This window comes from Labeo rohita, chromosome 8 (genome assembly GCF_022985175.1).
Source record: "Labeo rohita strain BAU-BD-2019 chromosome 8, IGBB_LRoh.1.0, whole genome shotgun sequence".
Lineage (NCBI taxonomy): Eukaryota > Metazoa > Chordata > Actinopteri > Cypriniformes > Cyprinidae > Labeo > Labeo rohita.
The window spans coordinates 27,667,380-27,689,874 of NC_066876.1; the positions used below are offsets into that span (position 1 = coordinate 27,667,380).

At 32.0% G+C, this 22,495-nt stretch overlaps 1 protein-coding gene across 2 annotated transcripts in view; it reads left to right on the top strand.

Annotated features, from left to right (window-relative positions):
• The window catches only part of kcnn1b (potassium intermediate/small conductance calcium-activated channel, subfamily N, member 1b), a 57,143-nt gene extending 34,916 nt beyond the window's left edge, over positions 1–22,227 (top strand). For both annotated transcript variants that reach the window (XM_051117948.1, XM_051117949.1), the window contains exons 6-10: positions 8,998–9,139; positions 9,492–9,602; positions 9,953–10,080; positions 17,918–17,987; positions 19,193–22,227. In XM_051117948.1, coding sequence (XP_050973905.1) covers positions 8,998–9,139; positions 9,492–9,602; positions 9,953–10,080; positions 17,918–17,987; positions 19,193–19,492 — 751 coding nt within the window. In that variant the 3' untranslated portion in view covers positions 19,493–22,227. The remainder of the gene's footprint in view (positions 1–8,997; positions 9,140–9,491; positions 9,603–9,952; positions 10,081–17,917; positions 17,988–19,192) is intronic.
• Positions 22,228–22,495: the final 268 nt, after the last annotated feature.

The following is a 22,495-nucleotide window of genomic DNA, read 5'->3' on the forward strand; positions in this document are numbered from 1 at the left end:
TTTGGCAAGATAAAAAAGGTGTTATTTACACTACCATTGAGAAATTTTAACCAAAGCATGTTATAGACTTTTCATTAAGACCCTAAGGAATCATATTAACTTGTGGAAAATGGGCATCCGATGACCCCTTTAAAAGAGGAAGTTCACTTCCAGAACAGAAATTTACAGATAATTTATTCGCCCCCTTGCCATCCAAAATGTTCATGTCTTTCTTTCTTCAGTCGTAAAGAAATTATGTTTTGTGAGGAAAGCATTTCAGGAATTATCTCCATATAGTGGACTTCTGTGGTGCCCATGAGTTTGAACTCACTTAAATGCTTGAAGTCACTTAAATGCAGCTTCAAAATCATCCCAGCCGAGGAATAAGGGTCTTATCTAGTGAAACGATTGATTATTTTTTTAAAACATTACAATTTATATACTTTTTAACCTCAATTGCTCGTCTTGTCTAGCTCTGTGATGTGCATGCATAGTCTGTTTAATCCAGGTCAACAGTTAGGGCATGTCGAAAAACTCCCATCCCATTTTCTCCTCCAACTTCAAATTTGTTTTACATTGCTGCAGAAGTATCTACGTTTACAAAGTGAATGTGCAAAGAAGGTCAAATTCCCTATACAAAAAAAGGTAAAACGGCGACGTAGGACGATTTTGAAGGAGAAAATAAGATAAGAGTTTTCCGACATACCCTAACTGTATTGACCCGGATTACACAGAGTACGGATGTGCATTGCAGAACGAGACAATATGAGCATTTGAGGTTAAAAAGTATATAAACTGTACTTTTTTATTTTTTAGAAAGTAACCGATCGTTTTGGTAAAGATAAGACTCTTCTTCCTCGGCTGGGATTGTTTAGAGCTCTTTGAAGCCGCATTTAAACTTTTGGAAGTTCAAACTCACAGACACTATAGAAGTCCACTATATGGAGAAAAATCCTGAAATGTTTTCCTCAAGAAACATAATTTCTTTACAACTGAAGAAAGAAAGGCATGAACATCTTGGTTGACAAGGGGATGATCTGTAAATTTTTGTTCTGGAAGTGAACTCCTCCTTTAACTAACATTAACAAAGATGAATAAATCCTGTAACAAATGTATTAGTTAATGCAGTAAATATAGTTAACAAATGGAACCTTATTGTAAAGTGTTACCAGATTTTTTTTGAAGTCACAAAGACTACTGGAGTAGTTTTTACAAGAAAGTACTACATCAGTCTTTTTGTATTTTAAAATTTCATATTTCATTTAGTGTGTTACTTAGTTTTTCTTTGTAATTAATTATGAAATGTACTAGCAGTTTCTTAGTAAAAAATGTTTTTTGGTGTATGGAGCACAAATTGTGAACTTCTGATTAAAATCTCAGAAATTTTCAGAAAATCTCTGTTCACTATAATGCAAGTGAATGAGGCTGTCAAGCTCCAAAATGACAAAGCACCATAAAAGTGGCACATTTCATTCACAAGGCACTATTTTAATGCCTTGTGAAGTCATTCAATAATTTGTGTAATGAATGAACAGAGCCATAAAGCTGACATGCTGATTTTGTCATCCGTACAGCTTTTCTAGTCCATTTCAGAGTTTATTAGAAGTAGGGAAATGTCTTAAATTTTACTCTGTTCCTCACTCAAAGCTATTATATGGCTTCAGAAGTATTAGAATATGGCACATGTATGGACAGTTCGATACTTTTATGGTGCTTTTTAGTCATTTTAAAGCTTGACAGACCTCATTCACTTTTAAAGCCTCAAGTCCCCATTCACTTCTATTATATTATAATGAGTACTCAGGATATGCTTCCACAGAAAAGAGAAATTCAAATTGGTTCAAAAGAACTTGTTGAGTTAATGACAGAGTTTTCATTTTTGGGTGAACAGTTCCTTTGTTTATGTACTTCTTTCCATCCAATGCGGTTGGTCAAGACCCTGTGTTGTTGCCTTTAAAATGTGATGTCAGTGGCAAGCGGATGTGTGCGTGTTTCATTGTTCACGGTTTTGTTCTATGTTTCTCCCACATGGCTGCTGCTGGATAGGGGTCCAAAGTGAGTCTGTGATCTGCAAGGAAAAACTATTACTTGGCTCTTAGCTTCTGCTCATCTCTCTTGATGAGCTATACTGGCAAAACGGCAAATTGCTGGCATCCTGGAAATCCCAAATTCTTTGTATTTCCAAATTCAGATCTATGTGTTTTCTCCTATAAATGGTGTGTCATCTTATAGCCTCTGTTAAAGAGCAGTCCTAGCGTTGGGTAATGAAATCTTTGAGTCATTCTTTGGATTTTGGGATTTTCACGCAGCTGACACCATGTGTCAACATGGTGGTCATCATGTTCATGGCAGCCTGTTCTTTTCCTAAAGCGCTGTCAAATATTTGACCTTTTCTGGTGCTCTAAAGTGCTATTCTTACCAAGATACCATCTTGACCTAGACCTCGGGGGAGAGTAAAGATCCAGTATGTTGTCATGACCCATAAACATAGAGAGAGCAGCACAACTATGCTAATCAGGTCATCCTGAGCCCTTTGGCCAGGTTCTGCGCCCACTTTTTGCCCATTAGACTATATGTGCTCCATCATCCACCTGCTATTTCTTCACTGCACTGCACCACAACAATAGTCCATAGTGTGTATTTATGGGTTTTCTTCAACTATGGCCACTTTGACCCTGACTTATAGAATATAGAAATATTTTCCACATCCCTATTATTTTTTTGTGTGTGTGTTTACAAACAAAGTTTAACAGCTGACATGAATGCATCACAGTAGAATTGCTGCTTTTTCTTTTTTAAAATCATAGAGTTTTATAGCATTCTATTCTACATTTTTTCCCCAGACAAAATTACATCATTGTTGTGTTGATAGTGATATACAGTTTTACATGATAATTTACATATAAAATACACTAAGGCAAATCTTTATCAGTTGGCCATGATTCAAATGACACAACTAACCTACTGAAGACAAAATAAATACAAATATATATAAAAATATAAAATATATACATAAATATAACATATACAGTATATGTAACAAAATAAAAAATATACATACATTAAAAACAATAACACTAAATAAAAGTATGTATTTTTGTATTTTAAAATATAATATTTGTATTATGCTTTTTCATATTTTATGACTGAATATAATTATTTAAATAATCTAACTAATTAATTGATTAATTCAATTCAATTTTTAACTTGAACTTAGGTGTGAAAAAGTGAGAAATTAAAGAAATGTAAAACAATAATACTAAATAAATAACTAATACTAAATAAATATAAAAATAAAAATATATAAAATATAAATAAATAAAAATATACATACATGAAAAAATAGATAAATAACTTAATAAAAATGTTTATTATAGATTTTTCAGAATAATATTTTTATTATGCTTTTTTATTTTATTGCTTAAAAATTATTTAAAAAATCTAACTAACTAATTAATAAATTAAGTAATTTTTCTTTTAACTTAGTTGTGGGAAAGTGTGAGAAATGAAATAACTTAAAAACAATAATACTAAATAAATATAAAAAAATATAAAAAAAAGTATAAAATATGAAAAATATAAAACTAAATAAAACATACATACATTAAAAACAATAAAACTAAATAAAAAATGTTAAATAACCTAAATAAAATATATTGACAAAAAAACTATTTTATATTTTATGACTGAAAATAATTATTTAAATAATCTATCTAATTAATTAATTAATTACTTTTTAACTTGAACTTGTGGGAAAGTGTGAGAAATGAAAGAAATTAAAAACAGTAACAAGTATAAAATATATAAAAATAAAAATAAAAATAAATGCAAACATTAAAAACAATATTACCAAATAAAAAATTTTAAATAACTGTCAAATAAAATATATTGACGTGTAAAACAATAGTTTATTATAGATTTTAAAATAAAAAAAATTTATTATGCTTTTTTCCAGATTATAGTTTCATATATATGAAAATAATTATTTAATAATCTAATCTAATTAATTAATTAATTCATTTTGTTTTCAACCTTAACTTAGGTGCAATAACTAGCACTTTGAATATCTTTTCCACACTTTCATTTCTCATACTTTTAAAATAAGTATACATTTTAAAAAAAAGTATTAAAATGTATGTTTATGTATGATTGTTTTTTTTTATATTCTAAAAATGGTAAAATCTGTATCTTGAACAAAAGTCTCCACATGTACACCAATAAAAGTGCCCATAGTTGATGAAACACCCATATCTTCAATAAAGATAATTTTTCTTACCCCATTTTTCTTGCTTTGTGTATAGATCTAACAAAATATATGTGGTTTATACTTAAAACAATATAAAAATTATTTTTTTAGAGAAATTTATCTTGTTTGAAGCATGCCTGGATATTATTACCGCAAAGACAGATTTAAAAAATAGATTTTTTTTTTGCAGTGTGGTTAAGAAAAAGTGCTGAGGACACAAACTAAGCTAATGTGCTATTCAGGTGTCATGCTAGCTTGTTATTTTTCTGTACTCTCATGTCTTGCGTAAGAGTTACAGTGGACGAATCTGTCGGAGGAGCAGAGAGATGCTTTATCAGCACCTTTGGAACCCTCCGAAACTCTGTATTTCCCTTCGCTTCGCCCCTAAATGGCCACAGCTACTTCTTCACTTTAAATCATTTGTCGGCAGCCTAGTCGACAGGCCTCGTTTAATAGCACTCAAGCTAATGAGTCCTCAGTTAAATTCATGGGCATAGAAGCCGGACACTCACTGATTGATTAATTCCAACATAAATGTAGAGTTAGTCCGTAGTCAGCACATGGACATATTGCTCATGCTGATGAAACATGGATTTGAGGCCAAGAGCAGACCTTGATCTGAAACTTTGACATCATCATCATCTTTTTATTTTATTTTTTTAAATTGGTTTATTCTTTATATTTGGTGTTGGGGTGAATGTTTCTGGAACTGAGTGAACTTTTTTTTCTGAAAGAATCGACATAGATGGTATGCTGTTCCCTTAACAGAAATTTGCCATGGTAAACTTCAAAAGTGTCACCAAAAATATAGCTACTGGGCTTTCAGAATATACAACGTCAGCAAATACCAAGTCCCAACGGATTTATTTGTCATTAACTGGCAGTTGCGGTGGTAAATTTCTGTAAGGGTCGAATCTATGTTTAAGATTCTGTACAAATGAAGCTCTGGAACAAGTGTTCTCTGATTTGAGATAATGCTAAAGTGGTTGAAATCGACTGCCTGAACGCTCCTATGTGCCCCATACTATCAGAGCAGTGCATTATCTGAGTTCATGGCAGCTTTGGATTTGGTTACAGTGCCAGCATGTTTTTCCATATACCCTTTTTATGCTCGTGTAATGGACTGTGACTCCCACAATAGTTTTACACAGACGCATTCTCCACACCAGACCGAGCTAGAACACTGGGGAACAAGAGCAAGCCGTCTTATGGGGCCCTGGCTGGCCTCTCGTTCATACGAGCAGAATATGGACAGCACTCCTTTGAAATTACGCACACAAAGGCACCTTGATTTATATTTGGGCTGTCCGCCTTTTTATCCAGTGCGGTCAGGCCTGAATATTGATATATGCTGCTGCTGCATTCAATACTTATTGATATTGCACTTTAGGTCGCCTTTAAGATTACCCTTCAGATGTAATTGGGCTTTTCAAAGACCCGTAATGCAAAGCGTACCTGCATACAGTATTTGAGCTGTGCAACAGTGTCCATGTGCAGCGCTGTTCAAATTTCAAAGGGACTGTTTGTATATACTGTAAGTTTGTAACTATATCATTTAGTATGGGATAAATTGATAAAAGTCTATAAGATTGCAGAAGCAACATATTAAGTAAGGCTCAGAAAACAGACTCAGGTATTAAGTATTTTAGTATTTTAAGTATATATTTCTACAGGTTAATAGTTTGTTAGCGTAAATGTAACTACTATTGTATTTATTTAAATGTTTTTAAATGATTAAAAGTATCTAACTAATTAATTAAGATATATGATTTACTTGTATTTTTGTCATTTCATTTTGTTTGTCAACATAAATGTAAGTACTATTATATCTAATATTATATTGGTAACATTTTACAATAAGGTTCATTAGTTAACTACATTAGTTAACATAAACTGAGAATGAACTACAGCATTTATTAATCTTAATTTTAGCATTTACTAATGCATTATTAAAATCACAAGTTGTGTTTGTTAACATTAGTTAATGCACTGTGAACTAACATGAACAAACCATGAACCTGTATTTTTATTAACTAACATTAACAAAGATGAATAAATAGTGTAATAAATGTCTTGTTCATTGTTCATTCATGTTAGTTAGTACATTAAAGGAGAAGTCCACTTCTAAAACAAAGGTTCACATATAAGACATCCAAGATGTTCATGTCTTTCTTTCTTCAGTCGTAAAGGAGTTATGTTTTTTGAGGAAAACAACAAATTTTTCTCCATATAATGGACTGATATGGTGCCCTGAGTTTGAACTTCCAAAATGCAGTTTAAATGCGGCTTCAAACGATCCCAAATGTAGCTGTAAACGATCCTAGCCGAAAGAGAAGGGTCTTATCTAATGAAACCATCGGATATTTTCATAAAAATAATACAATTTATATACTTTTTAATGCCAAACGCTCGTCTTGTCTTACTCTGCTTGGACAGTTTTTTTCCGGTTCATGACAGTTAGGGTATGTTGAAAAACTCCCATCTCATGTTGTCCCTCAACTTCAAAATCATCCTATATCACTGTTTTACCTCTTTCGTTAAGGGTGTTTGATCTTCTTTGCGTGTTTACTTTACAAAGACTGGGTCGGTACTTCTGGAGCAATGTAGGATGATTTTGAAATTATTTTTGAAGTTGAGGAAGAAAATAGAGATTGTTTTTCGACATACCCTAACTGTCTTGAGTCAGAATACACAGAGTTCAATGAAAGCAAGGCAAGACAAGCGTTTGAGAATAAGAAGTATTTTTGTAATGAAAATAACCAATCATTTCGCTAGATAAGACCCTTTTTCCTCGGCTGGGATTGTTTACAACCACATTGGGATCGTTTGAAGCTGCATTTAAACTGCATTTTGGAAAATCGGGGCACCATATCAGACCATTATATGAAGAAAAATGCTGATATGTTTTCCTTAAAAAATATAATTTCTTTACGACTGAAAAAAGACATCTTGGATGACAATGGGGTGACTACATTATATGTGAATCTTTGTTTTGGAAGTGGACTTCTCCTAAACCTAATGTTAAAAAATGACACCTTATTGTAAAGTCTTACTGTTATATTTATTATTTTAATTTAGTTAGAATTGTTGAAATCATATAAATAATTGAAATCATTAATTTACATTTTGACCTGAACTAGGGAATAAGAATGACTCTTTTAAATATCTTCTTCCATTAAATTGTTTCTCAACATAAATGTACAGTATGCATATTCATATATAATAATTTATTTACATGTATTTAAATAATGTAAATAATAAATTAATTTATATTTTAACCAGAACTGGGGCACAAGAATCAATTCAGGTATTTTTCTTTAGTTCATTTTGTTTGTCAACATAACTGTAGCTACTATTATATGTATTAATTGATTTAAATTATTTAAATAATCTAAATAATGAATTAATTTTGATTGTAACCTGAACTACAGGGGATACAAGATTTACTTGTAATTTTTTCATTTCATTTTATTTGTCAACATAAATATAAGTACTATTATATCTAATTATACTTATTATTTTAATTTATTTGCAATTTTTGAAACTATATAAATAATCAACCTGAGAAATTTGACCTGAACTGAGGTACAAGAATCACTCTTTTAAGTATCTTTTACCATTAAATTTAGTTTCTCAACATAAATATAAACGGTATATGTATTCATTCATAATAATTTATTTAAATTTATTTAAGTCATGTAAATAATTAATTAAGATTTTAATTTTCATGTAATTTTGTCAGTACTATTATATCTAATTTTATATTTTTTAATTTATTTAGAATTGTTGAAATTATCTAAATAATCTAAATCATTAATTTACGTTTTGACCAGATCTAAGGTACAAGAATATTTTTTTAAATATATTCTTCTGTTAAATTTTGTTTCTCAGCATAAATGTAGACAGTATATGTATTGATTTATATTAGTTTATTTACATTTATTTAAATAATGTAAATAATAAATTAATTTTTATTAACCTGAACTGAGGTACAAGAATCAGTTCAAGTATTTTCCTTTAGTTCATTTTGTTTGTCAACGTAAATGTGGCTACTGTTATATGTATTAATTAATTTAAATTATTTAAATTATTAATTAATTTATATTTAACTTGAACTGAGATACAAGATTCACTTGTATTTTTTTTATTTAATTTTGTTTGTCAGCATAAATGTACTATTATATCTAACATTATATTTATTATTTTCACTTACTTTCACTTTCATATTAGAATTGTTGAAATTATGTAAATAATCAAAATTGTTCGTTATTTTACATTTTGACCTGAACTAAGGTACAAGAATCACTTTTTTAAAATATCTTCTTTCATTAAATTTCGTTTCTCAACATAAATGTAGTTTATTTACATTTATTTAAATACTGTAAATAATAAAGTAATTTAGATTTTAACCTGAACTGAGGTACAAGAATCAATTCAAGTATTTTTCTTTAGTTCAGTTGTTTTCAACATAAATGTGGCTACTATTTTATGTATTAATTGATTTAAATTATTTAAATAATCTGAATAATTAATCAATTTAGATGTTAACCTGAACTGAGATAAAATGATAAATATAGCTACCATATTTAATAATTTCTATGAATTACAGTTTATAAAAATTGTAAATGTTTAATTTTCTTTTATTTTACAAATTCATACTGGGGTCAGCTTTAAAGTTTTTTTTTTTGTTTTGAGATTCATGCTATAAGGTATTGAATAGTCACTCTGTGAAATTAATCCCAGCTTGTTTCCTTGTCATTTTATCTCATCAGATACCATGATAAAGTGGAAGTCACCAGTAACTTCTTGGGAGCCATGTGGCTGATCTCCATAACCTTCCTGTCTATTGGTTATGGAGACATGGTGCCTAACACATACTGTGGGAAGGGAGTGTGTCTCCTTACTGGAATCATGGTGTGTCTCTCTCTTTTACCCTACTAATTATGTAAAAATGGTGTACAAGTCTCACATTTAAGACATTCGTGTTCTTGCGAGTTTATCTGCATATATTTTTACAGTTATTAGTATCCACTCAGCCATAACCTAAAATGTCATTGAGCCATAAAGCCATTTTGTAGAGGAATTGTATATAAAAAAATATATATTTTTGAGACATTTACACCCTTGTGAGTTTATATGCATATTTAGTTATTTATTTATTTTTTTACAGTAATTAATACCCATCCAACCATAACGCCATCAAACTGTGAAGCCATTTTATAGAGGAACTGTACATAAAATGTTGTGTATTTGTGTGTGTTTTCAGGGGGCCGGCTGCACTGCCCTAGTGGTGGCTGTCGTAGCCAGGAAGTTAGAGCTCACCAAGGCTGAAAAGCATGTCCATAACTTTATGATGGACACTCAACTCTGCAAAAGAGTGAGCATGTTTTAATATACAGATCCTAGCTAAAACCATGTAAGTATAAAATAAGTGTTAAATGGAGCAGTCAGATTCGCTGCAAAAAGCACTTAAGCCAAATGTTGATGCTGCATAAGCTGTGGAAACTAGCCAGCTTTCACTTGATGAGATCATTTCTCTAGACAAAACCTGGCAAGCGTATCTCACCCATATCTCTAATTCACTAGAACCTTCCAGAGTCTACAACTAGTAGCACTTAATGCTGTATTTCAGCAGTATTCATTTTCAATCTTTTTATGGCATTTTTCTGTCTACACTGTTTTAAAATTAAAATGTAATTTTCTTATCTCATCTTCGCTTGCTGACAGGTGAAAAACACGGCTGCTAATGTACTCAGGGAAACATGGCTCATCTACAAACACACAAAGCTTGTGAAGAAGATTGACCATGCCAAGGTCCGGAAACATCAGCGCAAGTTTCTGCAGGCCATTCACCAGTACGTAAATTTGCGACAGTTAATCTTTGTAATCTTCCTTTAGCTATATGTGTGCTCTCTGCATTTGTATTTTATATGAGGTGAGATGTAAATCTAAATTTTATGGTGCTTAAAACTGGATTTAGTTCAAGTTCTTGCTTTCCAATTTAGAGAATCTACTCACATTATATGGAGTTTTGGAAAGGGAATCGAACCTTTTAGACTGAATAGACTCAACCTCGTATTTTCTTCCTAATTTATTGCCACGGCGTTTTAAGATCTTGAGAGGTTTACCTGTCAGATGATGGGCTTGATGCTGATGATGCTGAAAACAACAGAAGTTTAGGATAGTTGGGCCATTATACAGAATTGGTGTAAACTGCTGTCCCACAACCATAAACACATTTAAAAAGCATTGAAGTATCCAAATCTTAGATGTTTATTAAAGGAGAAGTCCACTTCCAGAACAACAATTTACAAATAATTTACTCACCCTCTTGTCATCCAAGATGTTCATGTCTTTCTTTCTTCAGTCATTAAGAAATTATGTTTTTTGAGGAAAACATTTCAGGATTTTCCTCCATATAATGGAGTTCATTGGTGCCCTGAATTTGAATTTCCAAAATGCAGTTTAAATGCAGCTTCAAAGGGCTCTAAACGATTCCAGCCGAGGAAGAGGGGTCTTACCTAGCAAAACGATCGGGAATAAAAAATTTGTATACTTTTTAAGCACAAAAGCTTGTGTAACACAGGCTTTCTGATGCGTGTCCACAGGTCGTTCTTGAATGATTCGTTTATTTGTATCTTTAATGTGACTTGGAAGAACGAGTCGTCTTGGGGAGTGATTCGTTCAGTTGCGCATGTGCAACATCCTATTAGGTTCTGTACTGGAATTAGTTCACCTGTTTCAAGTCTTCAGGTTTTCCGAGTCGTTCGTTCATCTTATGGGGCTGTCACGTGATGCTGATTTTGCTAAAATGAACGAAATGACTCGAAAAAAGATTCGTTCAGTAGAGTATGTTGAAAAACTCCATGTTGTTTTCTCCTACAACTTCTGAATCGTCCGACATCGTTGTACCTTTTTGTTTGTAAACAGCTTTTGACTCACTTGCACTTTCTTAGTCTTTATGCGTTCACTTTGTAAACACTGGGTCTGTGGTTTCGCCTACATCCACGTATAAGACCCTTCTTCCTCGGCTGGGATCATTTAGAGCCCTTTGAAGCTGCATTTAAACTACATTTTGGAAGTTCAAAATCGGGGCACCAATGAAGTCCATTATATAGAGAAAAATCCTGAAATGTTTCCTCAAAAACCATAATTTCTTTACGATTGAAGACAGAAAGACATGAAGATCTTGGATGACAAGGGGTTGGGTACATTATTTGTGAATTGTTGTTCTGGAAGCAGACTTCTCCTTTAAGATCCTTCTATTGAAACCCACAATAATATTTAAAATATCAGTAAGCTTAATATATAAAATTAGAATTTATTGAGTATTTTTAACTGGGAGGTGGCTGCCCCAAAATGCCTAATTTTAAACACGTTATTGAAATAATTTTTGCATTTTCCATCTGTGTTTTTAAAAATTTCATTGATTCTTTTAAAAAGATAAGTTCAAAAATATATATATATATACATTTTCTTTGTAAATCATGAAACTTGATGTAAAAAAATGTGTCCCGCATTTTTATGTCACTTTCGAAACAGTGTATGTTTTAGTCCATTGACTGATTTTAACTACACCCCTGCCAAACACCTTTTTTCTGCAATTAAGCACACTGTTTTGGTGGTATTTTATAAGATTTAGGTTTTATAAGCGTACAACTGTTCAGAACTGTGCTAGCTAACCATGTGATATTCCAAAACTTTCTGAAAATACAGTATGTGACCCTGGACCACAAAACCAGTCATAAGTAGCAGGGGTCTATTTGTAGCAATAGCCAAAAATACACTGTATGGGTCAAAATTATGAATTTTTCTTTTATGCCAAAAATCATTAGGATATTAAGTAAAGATCATGTTCCATGAAGATATTTTGTGAATTTCCTACTGTAAATATATAAAAACTTAATTTTTGATTAGTAATATACACTGCTAACAACTTCATTTGAATAACTTTAAAGGTGATTTTCTCAATCATTAGTTGTTGTTTTTTTTTTTTTGCACCTTTAGATTCCAGATTTTCAAATAGTTGTATCTTGGCCAAATATTGTCCTATCTTTACAAACCATACATCAATTCATCAAAAGCTTATGTATTCAGCTTACAAATGGTGTATAAATCTCAATTTCCAAAAATTGACCCCTACGACTGATTTTGTGGTCCAAGGTCACATATGAGAATTAACTGCACAAGAAATGTGTACCTTGGATGTTATACAATTTGTGGAAAAAGTAATATTTTTATCATGATGTTTCCAACTCTGACTTTGAACCAATTCTGTAGAATGGCCCAGTATAGAGTTAGTATATCGTACAAACAGCATAATTGTGTGCGTAAATGACCAAATGCACTTTTTGGTTAAAAATTACTGTCTTGGCAAGACGTTAATGTAAACTCGGTTGGGTTGTTTCAAGTAGATGTTAAAAAAAAAATAATAATAATAATAATATTTTTTTTTCCTCACAATATCAGACCAGTGCATTGGAACTTAAAATGTAAATGCAGCATGCCACTGCCTATTATCATTTTAATATTGATCAAACAATAATATTGGCAAAGAAAATGAGAGATCCCACTCACTGCTATTAATTATTTCTTTGTTCATTATTGCTGACTGTTTACTGGAGTAATTACCTGGAATTACTTGTTTACTTAATTGAGATATACTTGAAGGCTACATGCCATTGCTTTCATTTAATTTGTTTATATTTATATAAATATTTCTCTTTTTAAATAGAAGAGTGGTGTTTCATAGCATGTTAGTTTTTGCTTTGAAGCATAATGAAATATCATTGGTATTGTCTCGTCCCTAATTGTAGACAGTAACGTGGATACATGCGAGATTAGATATTTTTCATATACACTGTTCAATATTTATGGAGATATTATGAAAAATTGAAGTGACAGGCTAAATGGCCTGGCGATGCAAATCAAATGACAGGGGTTTTTTTTTTCAGTCAGTCATAGTGTGAAAGTTTTTTTGGTGTGGTGTGCAACTTGAGGTTTTTAAAAAAATGTATTCTGTGTTCCATTTGTTTTGCCTTAAATCACTGCAGAGCTCAGAAGTAAGTCATGCCTTCTCTTTTTCCTTACCATTGGAACCCTTTTTCATTTTTATAAGTCTTATTCAGCAATATCAACCGACATGATGAACATTGAAAACATTTGAAGCTGGGCACCATTTCTATTTAGCATTAATATCCATTAGATGAATTGCATTTACATGGGTAACCAACCTGTTAAGGTACTTGGAGGGAAAGGCTCTTCACATCTTCTCAGCTTCAAATTTATCAGATGCCACAATGTCCGGATTTCATTCATCTAGCCTGTACCAGATTTCCACAGAACCTGCACTTTCATCCTTTTAGTCTTAAATCTGCTAATCTGCTAGTCTGCTGGTCTGCAGTGTTTTCTTGCAAATACAAATCTGTTGCAAATCATTCTTATGGAGGTACATTTAGAGAAATGGCAAATGTGAATGTTATAAGACGCATAAGAAGTTTAGACACAAGCTTCAGCATTTGGTACTCGTTTACTTTTACTTGGTTGGTTCGTTTTTAAAAGGGACGGTTCACCCAAAAAATGTGAATTCTGTCATTTACTCACCATTGAGTTGTTCTAAATGCATATGACATCCTTTCTTATGTGCAACAATTTTTTTTATGAATGCGAGAATTCATGAGCAAAATACCAATGTCTGATTTGTTAAATTGAATGATCTAACTGAAAATTCAAATAAATTGCAATTAATATAATTATATATAGTACTAGGTACATTTATGTTGAATATGTTGAACTGGGAAAAAAAAATACTTAAAGAATTGATTATTTTACCTCAGTTCAGATTAAAATCTAAATTAATTTTTTATTATTCAAATAAAATTAAATTTTTTTTTATAATACTGATTACACATATAATACTAAATATCTATATTTATCTTCATAAACAAACCAAAAAAATGCCCAAAAGAGTGATTATTATACCCAAGTTCAGGTTAAAATGAATAATTTATATTATTTAAACAGTTCATTAATTAATATACATGTAATAGTAGCTAAATTTCTGTTTACATACCAAATGAGCCAAATAATACTTTTTTTGTTGTGTTTATTATACCTAAGTTCAGGTTAAAATCTAAATTAATTAATAATTTGTATTATTTAAAAAAAATTGATTATTTATATTAATGAATAAATATAATACTAATTACACATATAATACTATCTACATTTATCTTCATAAACAAAGCAGAAAAATATTTAAAAGAGTAAATATTATACCTAAAAGCAGGTTAAAATACTTTCTATTATTTAAACAATTTATTAATAAATATACATGCAATAGTAGCTACATGTATTTTTAATCAATAATGTTTTGTATAATATTTTTGAATAATTTATTAATAATGAATAAATGTAATACGTATATATACATTTATCTTCATTAACAACCCAAAAAATACTTCAGTTCAGGTTAAAATTAATATTTTATATTATTTAAAGAATTTATTAATAAATATATATTTAATAGGCCTAGTAGCTAAATTGATGTTCACAAACAAAATAAACCAAAAAATACTTTTGGTGTTTATTACACCTCAGTTCGGGTTAAAATCGAAATGAATTTAATTTGTTTGATTATTTCAATAATATAAATAAATAAGCACAGTAGTAGCTTATGCATCGTGAAAAAAAGTGACCGGTGCATTATACAAAATTTGTCTTTTTGTGCTCCACAAGGAAAGAAAGTCATGTAGGTTTGGAACAACATAATGCTGATTAAATGATGAAGAGAACTGAAAATTTTCGCTGAACTAATCCTTTAAGTGTAGTAACATTTTCTGCCCGTGTTATAGGTTCTGTGATGTGAATCGCCAGTCCTGCCTCTGTCTGGCACACAGTCAAAGTGAAAGCGCAACTGCTGAGCACAACAATTCATTTATAATGTATTTGGCCTTCACTTTTACGAGACCACATAAACATTCCCTTGCCTAATGCATACAATCATAAAATTCTATAAATATCTGCACATGAAATGCTTCATAAACTCAGCAAATCGGCCTGTGTTGCGAAGACGGTAACAACTGCATCTGGAGTGCAGGGAACTATGGAGGTCTGGGTACAGAAACAAACAGACCAATTTTGGCCCTCCCAAAATTGAGAGTTCAAGCACATGTGAAAAAGTGCAAAGTGTCCACCTTTAATTTTCCATAAAGCTTGCACACTTGAGTTTTTCACACTTTTTTTCATTTTTCGATGGGAGGGGGAGAGTTTGAAGCAAATGGATGGTTGGGGTTGGTTTAGGTTGCTTGGTTAACTCTAGAGAAGACGTTTACATTTTAAACATAACATTGTTTATGTTCTCCATGTGATTATCATGACAAGTGTTTTTCTCAAGAAATTGTCCTAAGATCTGACAAAGTTCCTTGTTCTGCACTTAGAAAACTCTCCTCGCCATCTCCCCTTTTACTTTCCGGGTTTTGTTCGTGCTTTCCTAGAGGAAAGCCCAGTTATGTGTATCTAGAGAGTTTCTGGTGTTAGCTTTCTGAATTCAATAGGCACTGAAATTAGGTTAATGCTAATGCATCACTGCTAGCACATCTGTCATTACCATGGAGCACAAACCGTGTGTCCACCCCATTCTGTATCTTTATCAGTTCATCTGTTTCCACGTTGCACCGGCTCCAGTCTGACACGATGTAATGAATGTTTTCTACCACATCCTATTGAGTTTAAATGTCTGCCGTCACACTGTTGACAAAAGGTGGTGTTTGGGGTGTTTCCGCACATTTTGCACCGTTCTTGCTACAATAAAGCTGTTAAGTCATGACGTCAATTTGTAGGCCTGTCTGCCAGCTGCATAAAATGTACTGGGTTTTTTAAATAGCAAATTATAGTTAATGGTTTATGATTTACAATAAAATTGAAGTCTGTGATTAATGTAAACTTACTTGATTTTCAGGTTTTGTTTGACAATATAAATTCAAACATGAATTTGGACCACAAGTACAGTACAGTATGTGAGTTTACATTTTTGACAAAAGAAATAACGATGTGGCAAAATATATATATATATATATATATATATATATATATATATATATATATATATATAATAGTTGAATAATTTAAGTTTTTGAACAGTAAGATTTTTAATGTTTTTCAGTCTCTTCTGCTCACCAAGCCTGCATTTATTTAATCCAAAGTACAGCAAAAGCAGTACAATTCTGAAATATTTTTACTATTTAAAATAGCTGTTTTCTATTTGAATATATATAAAAATTAATTTATTCCTGTAATTACAAATCTGTTTTTTAGCACCATTACTCCAGTCACATGATCTTTCAGAAATCATTCTAATATTCTGATATATAATAAAAATAAAATTATTATTATTATTAAAAATTATCATTGTTGAAAACAGCTGAGTAGAATTTTTTCAGGTTTCTTTGATGAATAGAAATTTCAGAAGAACCTCATTTATCTGAAATAGAAATCTTTTGTAACATTATAAATGTCTTTATCATCACTTTTGAATTTAAAATTAAATTAAAAATTCAATTTAAAGCATCCTTGCTAAATAAAATTATTAATTTCTGATTTCTTCCCAAAAACAATTACTACAAGCTTTTGAATGGTATAGTGTATAATGTTACAAAAGCTTTTTATTTCAGATAAATGCTGATCATTGGATCTTTCTATTAATCAAAGAATCCTAAAAAATGTATTCAACTGTTTTAAATATTGCTAATAATAATAAATGTTTATTGAACAGCAAATCAGCATGATTTCTGAAGGATCATGTGACACTGAAGACTGGAGTAATGATGTTAAAAATTCAGCTTTGATCACAGGAATAAATAACATTTTAAAATATATTCAAATAGAAAACAGTAAAAATATTCTTATATTTCAGAATTTTACTGTTTTTGCTGTACTTTGGATCAAATAAATGCAGGTTTGGTGATCAGAAGAGACTTCTTTAAAAAAACATTAAAAATCTTACTGTTCAGAAACTTGACTGGTAGTGTGTATATATATATGTATATTAAAAAATGTATACAGTAACATTTTTCTACACAATTAAAATACAATAGAAAAAAAAAATTCTACAAAAAACAGTTTAATCTCAAACTAAAATCTATTGACTTTATCGTGTTTAACAGTATGCTTTTATTACTTCATAATGTCGAACTGCCTTTCATTACTGTCCATTACATTTTGTTGAGAGTTTCTATATGCATCAGATTACCATCTAAAGAATTCTGCAGCACAGTTTCTTGACTTTGAAGTAGTATTATAAAATCCATATCCATATGCTTATGGAGTTTTAGAAACAATGCCTCAATTGTTGTTTTTCCCAACCTCTTCGTTTTATTTTACTTCCTGTGGCTGAATACGTTTGCATGTCTGACTGGACCGAACTGGAATGTAAATGTTTGCATGTGGGCACATCATTTAATGGAAGAACATTCATAATGTGACTCTTTCTACCTTCTAGACTTCAGCCTAATTATCAAACTCTGTTTCTTCCTCTTTTCCCTGCTAATTTCCCTGCTCTTTTCATTGACACCCCATCACAACTCCTTCTTTTATAAACTCCTGCCTCCCTCGTATATCTGTGTCTTCTTTTTTCGTGGCCCATCTCCGTCTCTTTGTCTGTCCACCTGCTCCCTGGCTTCTTTTTTTTCCCAGACTGCGAAGTGTGAAGATGGAGCAAAGGAAGCTGAATGATCAAGCGAACACGCTGGTGGATTTAGCAAAGGTGTGTAGCGTTTAGTAGTAAATCTGTAGTGACATGCTGGTTGTTTTGTAGTATATGCACTGTAAGGACCGTTTATTCTATGGAATATATGGATTTTAGATTTTGTTAATGTTTTAGACTGTGTATATTTTAGTAGACTATGATTTCAGCATATTATATTCTATTAATATTAAGCATATTAAAGGGATAGTTCACCCAGAAATGAAAATTTGATGTTTATCTGCTTACCCCCAGGACATCCAAGATGTAGGTGACTTTGTTTCTTCAGTAGAACACAAATGAAGATTTTTAACTCAAACCGTTGCAGTCAGTCATATAATGGCAGTCAATGGCTACCAAATGTTTGAGAGTAAAAAACATACACAAACAAAACCAAATTAAACCCTGCAAGCGCCGGAAGCGGTCTGCGCTTATACGGCACTCATTGTTTACACGATACAACATCAGTGTATCGCCACGAGTCACAGGATTTAATTTGGTTTTGTTTATGTATGTTTTTTTACTCTCAAACATTTGGTAGCCATTGACTGCCATTATATGACTGACTGCAACGGTTTGAGTTAAAAATCTTCGTTTGTGTTCTACTGGAGAAACAATGTCACCTACATCTTGGATGTCCTGGGGGTAAGCAGATAAACATCAAGTTTTCATTTTTGGGTGAACTGTCCCTTTAAGCTATATTATGTTAACTACTGTGCAAAAGTGTTTTTTTTTTTTTAAAGAAATTAATCGTTTTATTTAGCTTGGATGCATTAAACTAATCACAAGTGAATGTAAAATAATAAAAAATGTTTCTTGAGCAGCAAATCAGCATATTAGAATGATTCCTGAAGGATCATGTGACACTGAAGACTGGAGCAATGATGCTGAAAATTCATCTTTGCACCACAGAAATAAATTACATTTTAAAATGTATTCAAATAGAAAACAATTATTTTGAATTGTAACAATATTTCACAGTATTACATTTTTTATTGTGTTTTTGATCAAATAAATGCAGCTTTGGAAATACCTTAATTTGTGTGCCCAAGAACAGCAAACAACATGAGAATGAGTAATTAATGAGAGAATTTTCATTTTTGGGTAGTTGGGTAAACTATCTGTCTTTTTAATTTTTTTGTAGTCAGAAAACGTGCTTACTTTTTCATGCCAGTGGACAAACAGGGTATTTGTATGTGTACTCATTGTGATAATCACTTTTTCAGACACAGAATGTGATGTACGACCTGGTCTCAGAGCTGCAGGAGCGCAGTGAGGAGCTGGAAAAGCGGATCGGTCACCTAGAGGCAAAACTGGACTCCATAAACAGCAGTCTGCAGGCTCTGCCTGGCCTGCTCTCACAAGCCATACAGCAGCAACAGCACCACCTGCTGGACGGGCTGACCCAGCGCGGATTCACCCTCACACGACCCTCCTCGCAGACCTCCGAACGCTCCTGGGCGTCCTCCGTGCACCGACGGAGATCACCCTCTACCGCACCACACACGTCCTCCGATAGCGGCTAGCACGCTCTCACACACTCGAAACCATACTCTAAACCTACACACACACTCCTACACACCTCTATCATCCACTAACACTGCTAAATATACTTTTAGTACTAAAACGTTAACAAGAATGACAACTTCAACACACTGGAATAAAATGTAATGAATTAACACATCATGGTAGAGATATGGTTTATGTTTAGCCATTGTATGGCTGTTTAAAGTTAGCTTTTTTGTAAAGCCCTTGTATAGTATGAACTGGATTCAGACTGCAGGGGGTGGAACGGATTTATATAGAGAGATATAGTTTGGAAACTAAATAAAGAACTGAGTAGGAAGGAAAAATGCGAAGGAGAGGACGTCACCAGACAGGCAGAGATTATAACATACTAGCATGCTACTTATTGGTACTGCTGTATATATTTGTATACAGTACAGTATGCACATTTTCAGGATGCATTAAAATACCCAGCGACATTTGCCAGAGAACACTGCGTTGTAACTTTTCTTTTTCAGCATTATAGTTAGCGGTAGTTTTTAGCATAAAACATTTAAGCATCAAAACAAGAAAAATGTTACCCAAAATTGAATGAACCCTAACGCAGTCCTTGTTTATTTTAGACCAAATAAATGAATAAATTGTATGCTTTGAAATTTGAATTAGAATTTTTTCATCGGAATGATGCAAAACTTCTGTGGAGCAAAAGAGGAAAATTTGACCCTGGAACATAAAAGAAGTCATAAGGGTCAATTATTTGAAATTGAGATTTATACATCATCTGAAATCTTCCATCGATGTATGGTTTGTTACGATAGGACAGTATTTGGCTTAGATACAACTATTTGAAAATCTGGAATCTGAGGGTGAAAAAAAAATCTAAATCCTGAGAAAGTGGCCTTTAAAGTTGTCCAAATGAAGTTCTTAGCGATGCATATTACTAATCAAAAATTACGTTTTGGTATATTTACGGTAGAAAATTTACAAAATATCTTCATGGAACGTGATCTTTACTTAATATCCTAATGATTTTTGGCATAAATGAAAAATCTATCATTTTGACCCATACAATGTATTTTTGGCTATTGCTACAAATATACCCGTGCTACTTAAGACTGGATTTGTGGTCTAGGGTCCCATTTATGATTTTCAAAAGAAAAGCAAAAAAAAATATGAATATACAGAGCTTTTGGGGGGATACAATCTATAAATCATCAATGGATTTTAAATGCCATTAAACACCTGATTTTAATTTGAAATAATATGAAATATTTTTTCTAATATTTGTATTACTTTATATTGAAATAATTGAATAATTTAATGAATATTGTCTGAAATCCCCTCAAAATGCAAAATATTAAGGAATTAAACATCTAATGTTATAAGATTGTGTAACAACAACTACACATTGGTAGAATACTGCAAATTCAGTGGAAGAAAAAATACTGTATACAGTATATACTGCACTGTATGAAGTAAGTACTAAGCTAGTATTCTAATACATTGAATAGAGGCTTATAGAATTGTTGTTGAATTATCCAGCTCATAGAAGCTGAGAAAGGGCCTTTGGAAGACCAGCATTCAGATTTATTAATCGTTGCTAGATACAAAAATCAAGTCCAATTCAACTGATAAATGTTTCCATGAGTCACACCACGCTTTTTATTTATATTATACTGACCACATTCAAGGTCTAGTAACAATATTCATAGGTGAAAAGCTCTTAAAGGGATAGTTTACCCAAAAATTTTCTCATTAGTTACTCACCCTTTTCAGACTTTTGTTCATTTTCGGAACTCGATTGAAATCTGAAGGCTTTCCGACCCTGCATAGACAGCAACAGTACTACCACACAGAAGCTGGTGTTATTTTTTGTTTACTTTGTGGACATTCTTGGATATTCTTGTAGCTTCATAATATTAAGGTTGAACCACTGATGTGACATGGACTCTTTTAACGATGTTCTTACTACATTTCTGGGCCTTGAATGTGGTAGTTGCGTTGCTGTCTATGCAGGGTCAGAAAGCTCTCGGATTTCATCAAACGTATCTTAATTTGTGTTCTGAAGATGAATGAAGTGTTACTGTTTTGGAATGACATGAGGGTGAGTAATTAATGACAGAATTTTCATTTTTGGGTGAACTATCACTTAAAGTGTTTAACAGGAGCTGCATAATAATATATGGCCAATCAAAACCAAATAAGATTCCGGCAGAGCTTCCAGAGGTCCTTAAAGCTCCTTTAGCTCAGGCGATCTGTAAGACAGCCTGGGGATGTGATGGGAAGGAAATACTGTACACCCCCATGCATGTTTCAATGCAAATGACAATGGAGCTGACGGGGATGGTTTTCTCTTAATTTTTCCTTTCTTTTCTTTTCTCTTCTCATTTTTTACAGAGATTCCTTTTTTATTATTTACCTAGATTTTTATAGCTTGTAGAGGATATACAAAATGTTACAGCAGAGTGGCAGCATAGTTGAAAACATGCATTCCTTGATCAAAGACTAGACAAAAAATTCACCTAAACAAAATGTAGAAGCAAACAACAGGAGATGAATCCCCCATTCGGATATCATTACCACTTACATGAATTTGGTTCCCAGTTCTAGGTTTAGAACGAAAGCATCAAGATGTGATTGTCATTACGGGTTTGAAAATCAGCAAACTGCCTTTACTGTGTGTCTTTGGCCTTGTTGACCAAGCTGTAGCGGATTTACATAATGCTGGGCTCCAATATAAAGAAATAAATGAACAAATCCACTATGTGTTCACATTGCTTTTTTATCAAGCTTGTCATAACGACTTCTGTTCTACTTTTTATGTGGATTCTTCACTGGTTCAAATGCACTAACTTTTAACTTGGTCCATTTTAAGACAAAAACAGTAGTAATGACGCACAATCTAAGAATAGCAGTTCCTGTATTACTCGCAGTTAACCATGTATTGGACATTTGGGCTGAAGAAAATGGACAGTATTTTTAGGCCACTCTGAAAAAGCCACTTTAAAGCCTCTAACACAAAT